The sequence below is a fragment of the Neopsephotus bourkii genome, unplaced genomic scaffold (assembly GCF_033783945.1).
Source record: "Neopsephotus bourkii isolate Nb327-2 ecotype Australia unplaced genomic scaffold, CSIRO-AGI_Nbou_v1 NB_1768, whole genome shotgun sequence".
NCBI lineage: Eukaryota > Metazoa > Chordata > Aves > Psittaciformes > Psittacidae > Neopsephotus > Neopsephotus bourkii.
The window spans coordinates 3263108-3281719 of NW_026902242.1; the positions used below are offsets into that span (position 1 = coordinate 3263108).

Consider the following 18612-nt stretch of genomic DNA (forward strand, 5'->3'; position numbering starts at 1 on the left):
GGAAGGGACCTCAAAAGATCATCTAGTCCAATCCCCCTGCCGGAGCAGGAACACCTAGATAAGGTTACACAGGAATGTGTCCAGGTGGGTTTTGAATGTCTCCGGAGAAGGAGACTCCACAACCTCCCTGGGCAGCCTGTTCCAGTGTTCTGTCACCCTCACTGAGAAGTTTCTTCTCAAGTTTAAGTGGAAACTCTTGAGTTCCAGTTTGTACCCATTGTGGAATCTGCAGTACCGTAGCTTCAAATCATACGATGACTTGTAGCCCAATCCCATTCTCCTGTTCAATCCCAGCTGGGACAGCCAACATGGACACAAACATAAGAATCCGTGTTTGAGTTAGATTTTGCTTTGTTTTTAAATGAGTTGATAACTGTTGTTAGCATTTACTAACATCTGACCCGAGATGTTCATTCCCCCTCCAATGTGTGTGAAATGGGCAACAACTGAACAAGCAGCAACAATAAGGTTTGGCTTTCTGGTTTGGCCTCCCCCCCCCCCCCCCAATAACCACATGAAAAGGTTACTTTGTCTGAAAGAAAGAGTTTTATTTATTTTGTGCATTTCAGAAATAAGTGAATAATGACATCTAAAATCAGGTGTTGCTGTGCTAGGCAGACACATGTAAAACTTGTCTTTCCATTTACATGACAACACGCAGCATGGAAGGATACCTGATTTCACCTGAATTCAAGTTAATAATCTCTGAATAAATCAAGAGCTATTAACTACGAACACTGGAAACAGTCAAAATTATTTCAACTGAGAGGAAGAGAAGACGGATGTGTCATTACCATATAGATCAAGAAACACCAACTGGAACACATGGATTCACAGTTCTTACCGAGTTACTTAGCTTATTTCTAAAGCACGTTTTAGTGATTATAACTTTGCATTACTGAGTTTCTGAGTGTGTAATATAAATGATACTAACGAATTAAAATACAGTTCAGGATCAGTCAACATGTCAGCTATTTTTAGGTGATAATGATTTAGGTATAGAGTTCATCTAGATGAATATGAGCCCATGAGTGTTAGATCTAACACTGCCTTCTTCCCTCTTCATTTTTAAACTGTCTCAACACAGTGTTGAGTAGCTTTGTGATAAACACCACCACCCAAAAAAATCCCCCAACAGTTACAACCTCAAATCTTACTTCTGTTGCTACTTAACAGCAAAGTCAACCACCAGGATACATATTTTTTCCTATTTAACTATGCTCAACAAACCAGTGCAGAAGCAACATTATAAATGGGCATGTTGAGAAGTTCCATAACACGTACTTTGGTGTACACAGTGGTGATTTAGCTTTAAAATTGTACTAGTGAATGGGAAAAAAAACCTCTAGCAGTGACAAATATGCAGTCTCCATCACCAGTGCAGTTTGCAAAGCAGTGGAAGATCATCTGTAATAACATAGGAAGGCTTTGATGATTAATTTATCACTTATTTTCCCAACACTGAGAGAGGGCTATTGCCAATGTATACAATTTAAAATATTTTTCAAAAGCCCTCAATAGCTCTTCCAATTTTAAAATGGTTTCATCAAGTCAGAATTATATTTCCTGCCATATTGTTCCTGCTTTCTAAGCCATAGGAGCTATAAAAACATACCTTCAAATAACAAATGAGAAAAAATGAGAAAAACAAGAAAAAGCTAGTGATACACCTCAACATCATTATCAAGAATTTTGGAAGGTTCAGTAAATGGTGAAAAATACTTTATATGCCTCTTCCACAATACAAAAGTAAATCTGTGGCTGAGCTTTCAGTAACGCTTTCAAACAAATGACATCTCTCGTGCACTGTGCTGAGAAAATAAAAGCTTTCCAACCCACGTACTGCAGCACTCAAACTGAGGTGCAATACAGGCCTTGCCTATTCACTTCAGAAGGGACTTCAAATGCTTCCTAGCCTTTCAAAGTCTAAATACAGCCACTTCTTACAATTCATCTACCTTGAGCCTGTTAACTGGCCCTTAAGTGTATCTACCTATAACACATCTCCCAGAACAAGACAGCACACTTGCACTGTACTTAGCATATAGAAACTTTAAAATATGGATATAGTGAGAACTTGACATGTGTTATTAGTGCATTATAATTACATCCTGTGTATGTTTTTTCAGCTTGTGCTGTCTAACATTAAGAAATGCCATTAACAGTTTTGCTGTCCCTCCCTTGTGATGTAGGAAGTGTTGTCATATTCGCTATGTCTCCTTATTATACTAGGATGGAAAACTCACAAATCACAGAATACCAACAGGGAGTTGAAAATTACCAGCTGCACGCCTGTCAAACACCCTTCCATGTGGGAACACTGAACTGAACTCTGTTAGGGCATACAGGCATCCAAATCTGGCAGAACATGGTTTGCATCATGTTCACTGGTTAACCCTAACCCTAACCCAAAGAACAGTACATAGAGGTAGGATGCTTTTTCTTACTGGTGTAATTTCAAAAGACCTAGAAACATTCTGTTCTCTGGTAGCCTACTGCTAACCTTTCTTCTCACTACTGTTGTGTTTCCACCTGCTTCAACAGAGTTAGGATCTTCCTAAGAATAAAGGGCCAAGGGGACTATATCACTTCCATAAATTAAGCAATCGAGCACATTGACTTCTGTATCCTTGGCCTCCACCAACATGTGTTGTATGCGCATGTACATGCTCCTTATGAATTCCTCATGGGGAAAGCCAGGTTTAAATGAAGAAGGTTTCCTGCATGGCCCACAGTATTTTAAATAAATGGAAAAATGGAGTAGTGGGGGATATTACCTTATTGGGGGATATTATCTTATTGTTGCTCAAGTTAACTTTCAAGGTGGTTTAAAAGTTTTGGAAATTTTATATATAACTTAAAAGGTTGGTTTATTACAGCATTTGTAAATTTTATTTCTGGGGTTGCTTAATGGAGTGTTCAACTGAACACATAAAAAAACATCCTGTAATATAGTTCAACAGAGAGACAACAAGTTATGCCTTCATTAATGTATGGTGCGACATCACAAACCATACAAAACTCAAAGCTGTACATTAGTGTATGCCCCTTTAAGCATGCATTTGCAAAACAGCCATTTACTCTTTATGAGACAAAAAACAAAAACAGAGCTGTGCTACTCGTTTTTAGCTCAGCAAAGAGCTCCCTTTGTTATATTAAGATTTTGATTCAAAAAGTCTAAAAAAACACAAAGCTACTTTTAAGTTTGTGCATATGCTTAAACTTGCTCCTGAAGTAAAAGTTTCTGCATTAAGTGTGCACTGCAGTTTTGTTTGATTGTCGTGGCCTGATTTTCAAATACACCACCCAAGCCTCACGCAGTTAGAGGCGAGGGAGCTGCTGGCATTCAGCATCTTTGAAAGTCAGGACACGGCTTCACTGGTTGTGCAGAACAGGACATTTCCCTGCAGTATAAGCCAAGTGTTCATTTATGCCCAATAATAAGACCACAGAAGTTTGATCAAAATCAATGAACTTTTACAGGTCATAAAGGATTTCAAGGATAACCCCAATAGACCAGGCCTGAGTTTCACAGCTGAAAGGGCAATACTGTCCATTTTCATTGGTCAGCTCTGGAAGCCCTTTCCAGGACGATCTGATAAAAGAAAAAACAAACAAGTGCTCTTGTTAGATTATACATTGATATTAATAGAACATTTTAGTTTAAAATCATTCGGAAAGTTACCTAGTAGGGATTGAAAACCATGACTAAAGCTCTGTTGTCCTACAGGCACTGTCTGTGCTTTAATAACTGTGATGTAGTGATTTTTCCTGCAGCTGGGAATTGTGTTTTTTGCGGGTGCCTCTCCTTCAAAGTAGATTCTTTGCTACTAGTAATATCTGAACTTACACTGCTGTCACGCTGCTCTTCTTTGTCATTCAGGCAGTTGTGCAGTTGGAAGAACAGGAATGATATCTGAGATAACTGAATGGTATTAAGCTACACTTGAAAGTGGATTATGGTGGATTATTTGGTACTACTACAAAACAAGACAATGGGACAAGACACTATGTAGTGCAAAAAGTTGTTTAACAAAACCCTTCTATCATGACCAGTTCTACTGAGTTACTTTTATGGATACAAACAAATGCATGTTTGAAGTACTGCAGAACAGATTGTATGCAAGAGATATCAAGGGCAAGACCTTTGTGTGTTTGTTTTCATTTGTCTCAAATCCTTTAGAATTAAAAATGTAACAGAAAAAAGGAAAAAAAACAGTGTGGTGTTGGTAGTTTGGTTTGAGGAAGAATTCAAAATGCAAAGGTAGTTCTCCTGCCCTCTCAGAATATCAAGAGTATTAAGATTCTGAAATACTAATTTCCTCATTTCTAACATAAGAAGTCCTAACTATACTTTTCAGCAGCCTATCTGAAACACAAGTTTCACCTCAACACAAGGAAGAACTTCTTTACGTAAGGGTGTCAGAGCCCTGGCACAGGCTGCCCAGGGGGGTTGTGGAGTCTCCCTGTCTGGAGTCATCTCAAACCTGCCTGGACACGTTCCTGGGTGCCCTGCTCTGGCTGGCCCCACCTTGGCAGGGGTTGGACTGGATGATCTCCAGAGGGCCCTGCCAACACTGATGGTTTTGTCTGATCTGCCCCAAATTTTACCTGTCACTACCAGCCCCTTCATGATTTTGTTTTGCAGGTTGTTTGGAAATACGTTTTATTTTAAAAAATAACTCACCAACTTTTTTTGTGAAATTAACTTTTTATATGACACTAGATCCTAATTTTTAGATAAGGTTTATTTCACCCAGTCTTTACATGGGTGTTAGTAATTTTGCAGTCTCTAAAAAGCACTAGATCTCAGCTGTACTTAAAACCTGACTTGACGTCTGCAATAGCTCTTATAGCAGTGAACTTTCTATGTAGAAAACAGATGCTGCTGATATTATAGATGTGTATAGATGCAATTGGATAGTGGATACCAGTAGGCTTACTGAACACTTGGAATCTGTGTTAGTTGGTGTCTTACCTTTCAAGGTGAACATAGTGTCGAGAAAGAACATTCTTAATCATAACTACAGTTTTTGCATACATCTCTGGACCAATCAGTTTGGAAAAGTACAGTTTGGCACGAAGAAAATAGCCAATTGGCCACAGCCATTCCTAAGCAAAGAACAAAGAGAGATGATTAGAGCTGTCAGTTTGAAAAGGTAACAGCACTTCTTCTAAAGCTGAAGAAACTGGCTCTTACAGGTCCTTGGTGATAATTAAAACCTCTGGCTACATTATAGTTGTCGTTGTCAAGAGCGTTATCATACACTCCACAGTAAACCATATCACTGCAAGGAAAAAAAAAAGATATTATACAAAGCCTTAAGAATAAAGATACATAAAAATGGAATGCAGAAGTAACCCAAAAATTTGTTTGTTTGGGGTCTTTTTTACATTTAAGGATGGGTAACTTAGGGAGGTCTCTGCCAGGTTCTGTGTTTTGCGTGACAATGGAATTCCACATACAGTTTAAACTTGTAGGAAAACACTTAAAGTCTTGGAATGACTTCAGATTAATAATTTTACCCTTGTATGTTTACTCAAACTGTAGTGCTGTTCACTGTATCATATGTAAGTATGTATCAAGATACAAGTTCAACATCTTTTATGACACCAAATTTGACTAGCTTACTGTGTGGCATCCAAAACCACAGGTAATTGTGTAAAGGAATAACATTAACTTCATGGGCTTTTAGAATAGTAGAAGAATTGTTCTGGAAATATTTATTGGAGCCTTATTTCACAGGTATATACGAAATAAAAAATACTACCCCCATGTGTCAAATAATCACAACTGTCACATTCTACAATGAACACACATCTCTACAATACTTTGGACCTAAGGTTAAGAAACAGGAAATACTACCCCCATGTGTCAAGTAATTCCCACTGTCACACTATAATGAACAGTTATCTCTGCTATACTTACTCCGGATCTAAGGTTTTCATGCCTAATGGACCAAGCAGCTTTTCCTCTGCTATCTGCAGAGCTTTCCAAGCTCTCTCAGGTGTGAATAACTCAGGGGCCTAATCAAATAATAAAAACTTAATGAGTAAACTCTATGCACACACACATGTAAGACTGTGCATACAAATGTAGAACACAAAAAGCTCCAGTTTTATACCACTGAATCAACTTCTGGAACCTACATGTCAGAGTAAGCAAGAAGACAGAAGCCATTAATGCTTTCCAGCATTGAAAATAAGAATCAACTTGCCAAGTATTATTGCTGAAGCTCTTCACAAACCCGATAAAGACAAACAACCCATGGTTTTTAGCCAGTCTGACAGGAAAAGCAGCCTCCCAGATCTAACCTAAAGAGACATACTGAATACAGCAAACATTCCAAATTGATCGTAGCTATACCCTGGACAGCAGGTTCATTTAGGCAAGTCTAGCCAAGGATGTATTTCTTAGGACATACTCCAAGACGGACCAATATTAAAAGCATGGAAAAGCTTTCAAAGTTATTCTAAGCAATATAATGCCAAGCAAATGGACCTTACCAGGCAAGCTTAGTTCAATAATAAATAGAATTTCAAGTGGAAATGCTTCCCCCCACTGCCCCTCACTTACCACAACCATGGCTATTGTAAAATTTGGCCTGAGTTGGTAATCACACCACGGACTTGAAGCTCCATAGCTGTCCTTATAAATGCCACGTTTGTGAACGAGATTGGGATGTTTCTCATTAGGATCTGCTGGGTTCTCAGAGACAAAGAAGAGTCTTTCAAAGTGCTGTTGGATTTTTCTGTTCCATTCATCGTATGTGACGGTCTCCTCCCTTCCTGCAAGATGTTGCATACAGGGGTTATTTTCTGAGAACAGCCACAGTGGTAACACCAGCAGTGTATGTGTGTGTGTGTCTGGTTTTTACTGTTTTGCTTATTGAAGTTTTACATAAGATATCCTAACACAAGAAAGGCCATAGTAGCATTGCAAAGAGTTACTACCTAGAAGCTGAATTCTACTGCAGATAAACTCCAACACATGCACAACTTTTTTATGCAGCTTGCTAGAGCAAATAGTGTGACGTACTGTGATCTACAGTAAATAGTAATTAAGTTTAAAATCTATACTTAACATTTCCGCATGGTAACATGCCAGCTCTTTTATAGTCCTTGGTACACCTTTTTGCTCTTTTGGACACTTCAAAGACGGTCTCAAAACATTAGGATAAACAGCACTTAAAAGTTTTCTCTTCATATATTTCCTATATAGTTTTAAAATAGTTTCAACAGCAGAGGAATGAAATTTAAACCCAGTTACAGGAGATTAGAAAAAACAGGGAATGTCCGCAAATCAAACCGGATCTAAAGAAGCTGCTTACAGCCCTGGGACAAAAAAGGTAAGGCAACTCCTATAAATAGCATTTCTACATTTACAGATTATAATACTGCTGTGCACTGAAATCTAAGTTGTCTTGCTCTGTCTGTGTATTTGAAGAAATCCTGAGATGACAGGTAAGTTCATGACCTAAGAATCTGTCCTGTCTAGGACTGACAGGAAAACACATTCATAGTTCCTAAAAGAGAATAAAAGAACCAGTAAGCTAACTGCTGTCCAATATTCTCCTTCACTGAAGAGTAAGAAAGCTTTACAGGCCACGTATATTCACTTGGGCTCGGTAAGCTCAGAGTAACTCTGTAAACAGAGCAGCATCCCTCTGAAACATATGGGACAGCTAAAGATACTTATGTAAAAATTCAGAGGAAATGGTATTCTGTGCTGTGAATATTGGGACAGAAAGAGTGTCTTGGACATTTTACTTGGCATTCTTGTAAAGAGTGATGCAGTCATTGTAACGTAACTTATACTAATCCCATCACTTGCATCCATTTTGAGAAATGTTATTAGACTCCAAGATTCCTTTGTAACCCACACCTTGATATACGGAATAAAATATTTGAAATAGAGCAGACTGTCAACTCAATAATTTTTCTTTTTTTAGTAACAAAAGATTTTAATCATACCGGTTTCTTTCCCAAGTTTTCCCCCTTTTTCCCTTAAGCCTTCCTGAGTAGTTTGATAACCATCCCTGATGCTATATGGCCAAGACTGCACGAGTCTGGTTATTTTGATGCTCCAGTAGGGCAAGTATGAGATGTGCTTGGTTTTTACCATGTCTTTTTACAGTGACTCCACGGAATGGAAACACATTTTTCCCAGATAATTCCAGCAACCAGCGAACAGCCGACTTGCACAAGCCAACAATTTCCACAGCAGAGCCATCTCTAAAGTAATGATACAAAAAGCCCAAGAATTACTTTAATAGCCTCTCAAAGCAATAGGTAACTGAAAAAAATACATCTGTATCTTATTTAGACACTTCATTTCCCCCTATTCTTCTGCTATTCCTCCATTTCTCCTATGTGAGCATCCCAAAGTTCTACAGTATTGCAGCGTTATGTGAATTGCAGTGATTTGTGAATAACAGCTCCATCATCACCCCTACTCATCATTTCCTAAACTGCAGTCAGACCTTTCCCACCTATGAAATAAGAACTGAAAATGAGGAGTTCTTAGACACTCCCGTCTCTCCTTGCAAGGCAGCTACTCCATCCCCTTGAGCCTTCACTGCCCTTCTCCATACCACCTTTATCATGCCCTTCCTGAGAGCAGCACTACACGAACACTCAAGATAACAAGTGTATCTCTTAGGTACAAAGTTGCACCAAGAGGCAGAATAATGCCCTCTGTCTTGTTCTAAAAACCTTTACTGATGACACCCAGTGTTACTGGGTTTTATCAGCTTTTTTGGCTGCTGCTTGACACTAAGACATGATTTGAGAAAGCCAGCAATCAATTTCCTTCCTGTGTAGTGGCTCAGTTCTGACAGCACTCTATAGGCATGGTTTAGACTATTTTTGCCTTAAATGCAAACTTCATCTTAACTTCATCAACACTGAAGCTTATCTGCCACTTTAAAGAATGTTCAGTTTTATGTGGCACTTTTGAGTTTCATGAAAGGCCGAGAATAGAAGACACAGGCTTGGTCAATTTACTTTTATTTACATAAGAAGGATTCTACCCAATGAAGAAACTATGAAAGAAAGGGTGGAAAACAGGCGAGGTTTTCTATCAGCTAAGAGCAAGGAAACCAGCTTGACTGCAAACTGCCTAAGAGATCCTTTTTTTAAAAATCATACCCAGCTAATTTGAACATATTTAAGATAATTTTATACCAGTGACTAAGAACATGTGGTTAAGAACATGAAAAAAAGGATCAGCATCAAACAAGTTGGTCCTCTGCTGTTAATACTGTGTTCAACAAATTGCTTCTTCGCTTATCTTAATGTGCTTTGGTAACTTGGATAATGTTTCTGCTGTATTAGCTTACTCAAGTCAAAAGTGAAGCATTAAAGTAAGCACTAAATGCACTTCTTGGACTTGCCTTTTTTGTCAGATGATATCCAAATAATCACCATGTGCATAAATCTCGTATTGAGTTTTACTGCCTGCTTGATACAAAATTTCTCTCCAGTAGCATCACTGATTTAGCCTCTTTAGGGGCAGTTCCCTCAGTCTCCCCCAGTTCTCAATTGCCTAACTTGTCTTCTTTCAATTCTCACCCACAGATGGCAATAGTACAGCATCAGTTTCACATCCAAAGTCAAGCAAGGAAGCCTGCAGCAGTTTGTGAACACAGAATTAAGAGCTTATTTTTAACGTGTTTCATCCCAACTTCAAAAATTTAGATAGAATCATAGAATTCCAGACTGGCTTGGATTGGAAATGACCCGAAGATCATCCAAATCCAACCCCCTGACACAGGCCTTGAACACTGCCAGGGATGGGGCAGCCACAGCTTCTCTGGGTGCCCTGTGCCAGCTCCTCAGCACCCTCACAGGGAAGAGCTTCTGCCTTAGATCTAATCTGAACTTCCCCTGTTTCAGTGTGAACCCATCACTCCTTGTCCTATCACTATAGTCCCTGATGAAGAGTCCCTTCATCACGTGGTAGGTATTCTTGAATTGTAAATAGCAAGTATTCAAACAATACAATTATCAACAGATATCTCTTCTAGTATGCCCAAATAACAAAGTACTACTAGTACTACTTGTACACAGTTTTTCCTAAATTACATTTTACTACTTGAATTACAAAGTCAATTCTTTGCAGGAAGCAAAGACCACGGTAGAAGCTGAGGGCTGCATCTGCTAAGAACACACCCTTCATTTTACTTCAAATGAACAAAAAGAAAAAAATAGCATTAACATTTTAGTAGGCACGAACTGTTAGAATGTTTGAGAGATCACCTCTCAGATGTGTTAATGGAAGGCACAGTAGGCCTCGAGCTGTGCCAGGGAAGGTTTAGACTGGAGCTGAGGAACAATTCCTTCCCCAGAGGGTGCTCAGGCATTGAAACAGGCTGCCCAGGGCAGGGCTGGAGTCACCGTCCCTGCAAGTGTTCACACACCGTGTAGATGAGGCCCTCAGTGCCATGGGTTAGTGGTGGCCTTGGCAGTGCTGGGAATGGTTGAAGTGGATGAGCTTAAAGGTCTTTTCCAAGCCGGTGTATTCTATGATTCTGCAGGAGAATTTATTGAGTTTAAAACTCCCCTCCATTCAAAGATCCTCCCCTTCCCAGCCTGGATTTCATACCTTGGAGTAGCTGGAATTCCTTTGTTGCGAGCTCTGTCGCTCTCTCCCATTTTATCCATCCAAGTGCCACAGTTGAAACGGTTCCCTCCAAAGACAAAGCCAGTTTCATGGTCAACCCCTGCAGTTACATTAAAACCTGCCAAGAAAGAGTATCACATGTGAAGTCATATTTTAAGCAAAACAAACCCCCAACTTCTCCCCTCCTCCCCACTCCAAACCTCCTAAATAAACCAACCCCCCTCCAAACAACAGATCTGAGGTGGGTTTCTGAAGCAACTTTAACTTGAGTCGAGATTTATTTAAGGATAACTTGTACCACGACATGTAACAGTTGCTGATAATAAATGTATTTAAAGAAATATTTTTTTAGCTGCATTAAACATTCTTAGTTCTTCAGAAACATACTCAAGACCTAAACAAATATAAGCCATAACCAGCATCTTTTGAATTGTACAGCAAGTGTTCCATTACCTTCATCTCTCATATTTTGATCTATCTGTGGACCGGCATTCCTTTCTCGGAAATTTATGCCTTCCATGTGTCGTTGCATTGCTTCCTGTATTACTTCATAGAGTGGCTGATCCTAGATGGATTGCAAGTTTGGATGATACATGAAAGGCAAGATGAAAAATAAGCAGAAAGGCTGTATCTAATGTGCAAACAAGTAGCAATTCTTAGCCTCTAGTTTGAGGCTTGAAAACCCCCATCTATTATTTTCAGTAGCATCTTTGTCAATGGCAATACGTTGCATACAAATTTTAATACTTTTAATTTTCCAAGGCAAAAAGCAAAGAACAAATTTAGAAGCTCATGGAATTTTTTCTCTCAGTCCCTATCCCCACACTTGTCTAACCACGTGATGCAGGTGTAGCAAGAAGTGCCTAAAATATGGAATTCAAATTTCACCATAAACACCAGATTTAACACAGCTATACATTCCCAATGAAATACTTGAATCAGAAGGGATCTTTACCACAGCGCCTGCACGCTGGGGAGAAGAGTCATCTGTTGGATACATCCGAGAAACAGGACACCTGAGAATGTCTAATCCATTAGGCACAATTGTACAGTAGTCCTGGATACACTGAAGCCACCACCATACAGCATCTCGACAGTTGTACCTCGCATGTGTCCCCTGGCCAAGCAGATTGGGAATGAGACCATGTCTTAAAGTCCCACCAAATGCTAAAATGATGTTCCTAGAACAAAACAAAAACACAGTCTTGACTAAGTTACTTTCAAGGCCCTTACTGGACTGAGTACCAAGTACAAAGCATACAAGTTTTTAGCAAGGTCGTCAAGGAAACACACAGGATCTTAAAGAGAGATGCCAGAAGTTTGCTGGTGAAAGCTACAAGTTATTTCATTTGGCGTTACTTCTTTTACAATAAAACCTCTGTTCCCTATCAGTTCCCCAACATGCATCCATTCGAGTCAGACTGGGTAAAACATACAACATCTGCTGATATGACAAAGCTAGTTTGCTTTTTCATAGCTAACACCACAGAACCTAAACCCAAATCCCACCAAGGTCATACGGAAGGATTTGATTGACGTTGTTTACCCTCGAATTCATTCTGATGGGGGTCTGGGGTGGATTGGGGATGGAGGGCAGGAGTAGATGGGAATTTCCTATTAAGATACAAAGAGGTGATGGCAACTGAAGTTATGAGAAGTTTCATTTGAGAACCCTTGCACATACCTTGTATAAAACATGAATTCCATTTAGCTTTAGAAGGGAATACAAACGTAATAGTAGACTGCAGATCTTACTGATCTATGAGAAAGGTAATAGTTATCCCTTTTCTATGAGAAAGGTAATAGTTACCATAGTAATGTTAGTAAAGGTAATAGTTATCTCTTTTCTGTGAGAAAGGTAATAGTTATCATAGAATCCCAGACTGGTTTGGGTTGGAAGGGACATTAAAGCTCATCCAGTTCCAAACCCCTGCCATGGGCAGGGACACCTCACACCAGACCATGCTGCCCAAGGCTCTGTCCAACCTGGCCTTGAACACTGCCAGGGATGCAGCATTTACCAGTTCCCTGGGCAGCCTTTGCCAAACGTACAACAGCATGAACAAATACCAACTGAAACCAATCAGTTTAAGCCAATATTTATGATTGTATCATGTGGTAATCTCCGTCCAAATTAAATATTAACAAAGTATCAAATCAATGCAACAATGATGCAGATACACCTGAAACACAGCCACTTTGCTTAAGGATAAGAAGTAATGCTACAGGAATTAGAACTACCTTAATCTATACATAACATTGGCTTCATGGGGCTAAACAAGCAAGAGCAAGTCATTTAAGTAGTAATTTAATTTCACTTAGGGAAAGCTCCCAAATCCATCCAGGGCCATACTGCACATCAACTGCTTCTAACCGCCTGTGTGTCATTTCAGGCTTTGAGACCATGCCTTTTTCCTAACTGCAAACCCAGGAAGAACTGAGTCTAAGCCAGTCTTACCTTGCTTCTAGATAGCGCCCAGTAACCAGCATTAGACCTCTCAGTGCAATAAAGGTATCCCTTCCCCAGGAGCGAAAAATTCCAGAGGAAAAGTGAGGTAAACCTAAACAGAAAGGTCATTGTTTGTCTCATTTGTTGATAGAGCAGAAATCTCCACGCACACACGTACACATAAAATAACCACAAGTAAGAATATATTCACATTTATCATGATTTTTCTAGATGATGATATTGAAACAATCTCCCCAACCAAGTTCTTGATAGAACAAATAAAAACTCATTTTAGAACATCTGCTAGAATTTCAAGGTCATGCAACGGAAATTCTCACCTCAGTAAGAGTCCTGTTTTAATTAAGTCACTTTGTAACCTAACCAAGTGCCACCTTTCAATTACAGGAGGAGAAAGAAAACAACCAACCAAAAAGCCAGAAGTATGTGAGGATTTACACTGCTTTGTCAGCAGAGTTACTGCAGGAGGGCCATGCATCTCAGTAGTACACAGGGGACAAGACTGGAGCATTATTAGTTTGTTCAGGCCAAAACTGTTCTCAGCCAGTATAAAAGGAATCCTGCTTCTCTTTTCCAGCAGCTTCTAGGACTACAACTTATTGCAGACTTATAATACCTAATTTATGATTTTGACTGATACATCTTCATATGTACAACAGGAGGGTCCATCCTTGTGTTTACTTCCATTTATTAACCTGAAAGTTTAACTTACAGGACAAAAAAATTCCACTTGGTGAAGTCTCAAACCAGCAGCCTTTGGTGCATGCTTAACAGAATGTTTTAACTTCCCTCACCTAACTTGTCCAAAGTATTTGCTAACACTCAAATTCTGCCTCCACACTTGTGGATTTTACAGTACATGACAAGAACACTTGAGAATGACAATCCATGTACAAGTTTAAAATCTCAGATACAACTACCACTGAGTATGCAAAGGGAATACGTAAATTCAAACCCTTTGGTGTAATTAATCTTCATGACCAGTTTAAGGGAACACTGTGCCTCTTTTCCTGCTAGGTAACACTAAAGCAAGCAGATGGAATGTAACTAAAACCCAGAAACTAGAAACAGTAAAATTCTATGACAGATGGCAGAAAGGAAGAAATAAACACCCCATTGATACAGATGCCACAGACTCTGGGGATGTGAAAAGTTTCTGTGGTTGCAGAAAAGGAATGGGCCAGCTCAGAACAAAACTGAATTCATTTTAGGCCACTAAACACAGAAGATAATACTCTGGACATAGGAAAGTGCCCAGTTCAGAGATTGCAAGATGCTGGCTGAACATTAGGAGCTATAAACACTATTTGCTGACTGCTTTTATGCTCTTTCCTTTTGGAGAGTTTCAGATCAGGCGTTTTGCTCTGCTAAAGGCTCTTTTCCTCTGAGAACTTGTGAAAAATGAATTCATCCTTGTACTTCATTACAATTCAGTTTTTAAATCCATGTTTAAAGCAAGATAAACTAAAGCCTATCACACCAAGTCTATTCTTTCTCAAGCAAGTCTCCTGGAAGGAGAGAACATACTTATGGATCTCCATGTATGATAAAGAAAGGTATTTTTATCTATATCCACTAAATAAAGTGTTTATAAGCTCCATCTCCCATCCCCCAATAGCAGTAACAAAATGGGTTTCTCAGAGTAGTACCACTAGACAAAGCTCCCATAGTTTTAAAGTGGAAACCGAGGGAAAAGGCAAGTAAAACTGCTGCTTACGTTTTATACCTACATTCAGTTCCTGGTTGCTGACATATGGAGACATTTTTAAATGCAGTTACTAAGGACAGCTGAACTATTCTGGAAGACTTTTAATGTTGTCCTCACTTACCAGCTGCCAAGGAAACACAACACTGCTCTTTCACATTTGTAATCTCATTCAGTCTATAGGGAACATCACGCAAGGAAGGAGACAGATCTGGCAGGCAGGAGTATCTTCCTATGCCACACATCTGGATTGAGCCCAAGGAAAGGTGTTTCACAAATGTTGATCCATTCTGCACAAAGCTGCAATGCAACATAATTCAATTAAAATAAATTCATGCTCAGCAACATCAATCTATAAAATCTATCCTTTTTCATTTACCAATAACTACTGTAAGCACAAAATGTAAGTATAATGAATATGATAAACTAACAGTGGGTTAATATTTCTATTTTGCAGTACATAAGATTCAGTTTGCAAATCAAATTTTTCCCCAAAAAATGGATGCCCAATATTAGCCTTAAAATTTAATTTAACAATGGCAGAAGGAGTATTGATGTCAAATATTCCTAGGGAAAAGGGCAAAACCAAAAGCTTGGTTTACATGATGCCTTCATAGAGACCTCAGACCTCAAAAATGAGGAAAGATATTTTACCATGAACAAGAGCTCCTGTCAAACCTGTTTGTTTTTTTTAAGAAAGATCACCACATATTAATATATATTATAATCCATAAAAATGTATAGATCAGTGAACACTGTCCAAATTAATGCAGCCTGTGTTCCTGACAAGTCCAGGCCCAAACATTTTTTCATGGAATATACTCCTTTGCACAGGAGTTCGCTGCCACACCAAATTCTAGTCCCATTTTAACATCTGTATTTAAAACACCCCAAACCTGACTTGCTCAGAGCACTCATAGCTAATAAAGCCTCCATTAAATCCATCTCCCTTCCCTTTCCAAATAAGAAAAGAGAAGCAGATGCTGAAAATTAAACAGTTGTTTGAAGAAGTAAGAAAAGTACTCAGATAACGAAGGCTATTCAGCAGTGTTAGAAACGTTGAACAAAGCAACAGCCCGAGGACAATCTGATTATCTTCTTCTTTCCCTAAAGTTCAGGAATCATTGCTGTTGTACTAAAATTACAGCAAAAAAAAAAAAAAGAAAAGGTTTCTGAAGCTTGGCAAAGAAATGCTGGCTTAAGGCTTCCTCCTCCTGCTGCACACCGCCAACAGGGGTTACAAATTTAAGCCCTGTATAGCTATGCAGACCCTCAGCCATCCAAAAGATGGATTTGATATTCATTACCCATTTTACCCTTTGACACTGGACAAGTATGAAGAGATTTAAATCACATTCTCCAGCAGATAAAACTGAAAAGGTGCAAATATGTGCAGGTACCTCTACAGCTCTGATCTGCCCAGCATACCTAGACATCTGACGCCATCCCACATCCAGAAGCGTTGTGTATGCACCCACTAATATGGCATCAAAGTAACATGGGATGAGGTAACGTGGAATTCTCTTTAGGTAGACAAACATGGCTTTCAACCATTTACCAACCTATTAAAATACAAGATAATTAGAACTTGATAACACTAGGGTTCAAAACCAGTGCTTTCAGGATCCAGCTAGCTGAAGTACGTGTATATTTATTACACCCAAGTCATGCTTGGCTACCACAAAAATGAGATCCTCTTCTGTTAGTAACACCACCACCAGCATGCAGCCATTTGCATCTTCAAAGCTGTCCATGACAGATATTTGTGGTAGAACTGCTGCACCCTCCTGCTCCTGAAGTAGTAGGGAAAAATCTGTACTATATTTATGATGTCATAAATGGGCAAAATCACCAACTATAGAAAGAGATTATATTTTGCTAGTCTTGTAGGAAAAACCCCAAATACCACGAAGACATTATCAAAACTGAGCAGCAAAGGAAAGCTGCAACTTGGAAAGCATCATTGCAACCCATGGGAAGGGTTTCTCATTGCTTATAAAGACAAGGTTGAAGAGATGAAGCTTGAGACAGGGATAGAAAAAATATCAGAAGGCTGAATTATTTACAGCCACTAGTGAAAAATTACTGCAGATCTGGGCCTAGGGCTCAAGATTCTGGAGCTTCACCTCCTCTGTGTCACTGTAAAGTGTTCAACACATCGGAAGTATTTCTCCTGTTAAAAAAGCATCGTGACAACCTACTAGGAAGTTACTCAAGATTCAAACCTTGCAGATGAAGAAAGTAAGTGTCAATGTATTACATGATGACATTGTTCTTGTAACCTGGAAATCAGGAAGGGAAAGTACCTATCGCTATAGGTACTTTATATTTTCTTGCAAAACAGAGTAAGACTACAAAAGAACTCAAAAACTACACAGGAACAAATAAGCAATAGTCTTTGAGGAGCAGTAAATTTGGCAAGTATCAGAGCAACTTCCGTTCTATAAAGGCTCTGTCTGTGAAGTCAAATTCAACATTCACTTCAGTACATCAGCTGCTTTATCCATTCTCCTGCTTTCTTACACTTGACTTCAGGAACAAAATGAAGTAAGAATGCTAAAGCCTTTATTATTATATTCATTATGGAAGTTATTCAGATCAGCTCATCTTGTGAACCAAAGTCATTGCCATGCAGGAAAATCAAATATGACAAAGAAAGGAAAGGACTGCATACAGGTAAGCTGAATCTCAGTAATCCCTGTTTTCTCAGTGATTGACTGTGCCATCTTACAGTAACTCTATCATAATAATGTACACCTTGGTATTCAGGCCCTCTTTTGAAAGTACTTGAAAAAATAACAGTTACTTCATTTTTATGTGAGGAAAAGTAATAAACAGGGAAGGACCCTGCAAGCCTTTCCACCAGAGCTATCCACTTCTCCATGCCCTAGGTAGTTTTCACTTTCCTTTTGCAGTTTGTTCTTAAACAGGATTGAAGAGAGGGAAGAAAAATGGTGTCCTGGAAGTCCTACAAGAACTTGCCTAGACAAAAGGTGTTACAGACAGACTGAAGTTCAGAACAGAGCAGCAACTGAAAAGGAAACAAACTAGTCATTTAAAAACCCAAGGTCACCAAGCAAGTATTTTTACTCACTTCTCCACAGGCTCCTGCGCGTGAAATCAGGCGATTACTGACATAATCAATCATCCAGTCACCAGATCTTAAGTTGTCACAAAATGGATGACCCAAATCATTCTTTGGTCTAATGTCTGCCATCACGGACATTAACCCTTAAGATACAAACCGAACTCTGTATTAAAAGATGCTGTTATCACAAATAGCAAGTACAATTCAGGAAGAAAAGGTACACAGCGCAACAGATGGTCTGGAGCACAAGTGTGATGGGGAATGGCTGAGGAACCTGGAGTCTGGAGCAGAGAAGGCTCATGGGGGACCTTATCACTCTCTACAACTGCCTGACAGGAGGTCGTAGTGAGGTCTCTGCTCCCAGGTAGCAAGTGACAGGACAAGAAGAAACAGCCTCAAGCTGCACCAGTGCAGGTTTGGATGGAGCTGAGGAACAATTCCTTCCTCAGAGGGTAGTCAGGCATTGGAACAGGCTGCCCATGGCAGTGCTGGAATCACCATCCCTGCAAGTGTTCACACACCATGGAGATGATGCCCTCAGTGCCATGGGTTAGTGGTGGCCTTGGCAGTGTTGGGAACGGTTGGACTGGATGAGCTAAAAGGGCTTTTCCAACCCAAGTGATTCTATGATTCTCTGCTCTAAGTGAATTTAACTGCATTCTCTTGGTCTGCACAATGAGGTAGGATACAACTCAGTAATAGTTTCGAAGCATCATACACAGTAATGA

General features: G+C 39.4%; 1 protein-coding gene across 1 annotated transcript in view; it reads right to left on the reverse strand.

Moving 5' to 3' along the window:
• Positions 1-2785: 2785 nt before the first annotated feature.
• Positions 2786-18612, reverse strand: part of AGL (amylo-alpha-1, 6-glucosidase, 4-alpha-glucanotransferase) — a 36445-nt gene continuing 20618 nt past the window's right edge. Inside the window, exons 22-34 of the mRNA XM_061379130.1 lie at positions 17891-18027; positions 16225-16358; positions 14921-15096; positions 13083-13185; positions 11580-11805; positions 11078-11189; positions 10607-10742; positions 8123-8235; positions 6578-6789; positions 5930-6027; positions 5201-5288; positions 4979-5112; positions 2786-3595 (exon numbers count right to left, since the gene is read on the reverse strand). Coding sequence (XP_061235114.1) covers positions 3478-3595; positions 4979-5112; positions 5201-5288; positions 5930-6027; positions 6578-6789; positions 8123-8235; positions 10607-10742; positions 11078-11189; positions 11580-11805; positions 13083-13185; positions 14921-15096; positions 16225-16358; positions 17891-18027 — 1787 coding nt within the window. The 3' untranslated portion in view covers positions 2786-3477. The remainder of the gene's footprint in view (positions 3596-4978; positions 5113-5200; positions 5289-5929; positions 6028-6577; positions 6790-8122; positions 8236-10606; positions 10743-11077; positions 11190-11579; positions 11806-13082; positions 13186-14920; positions 15097-16224; positions 16359-17890; positions 18028-18612) is intronic.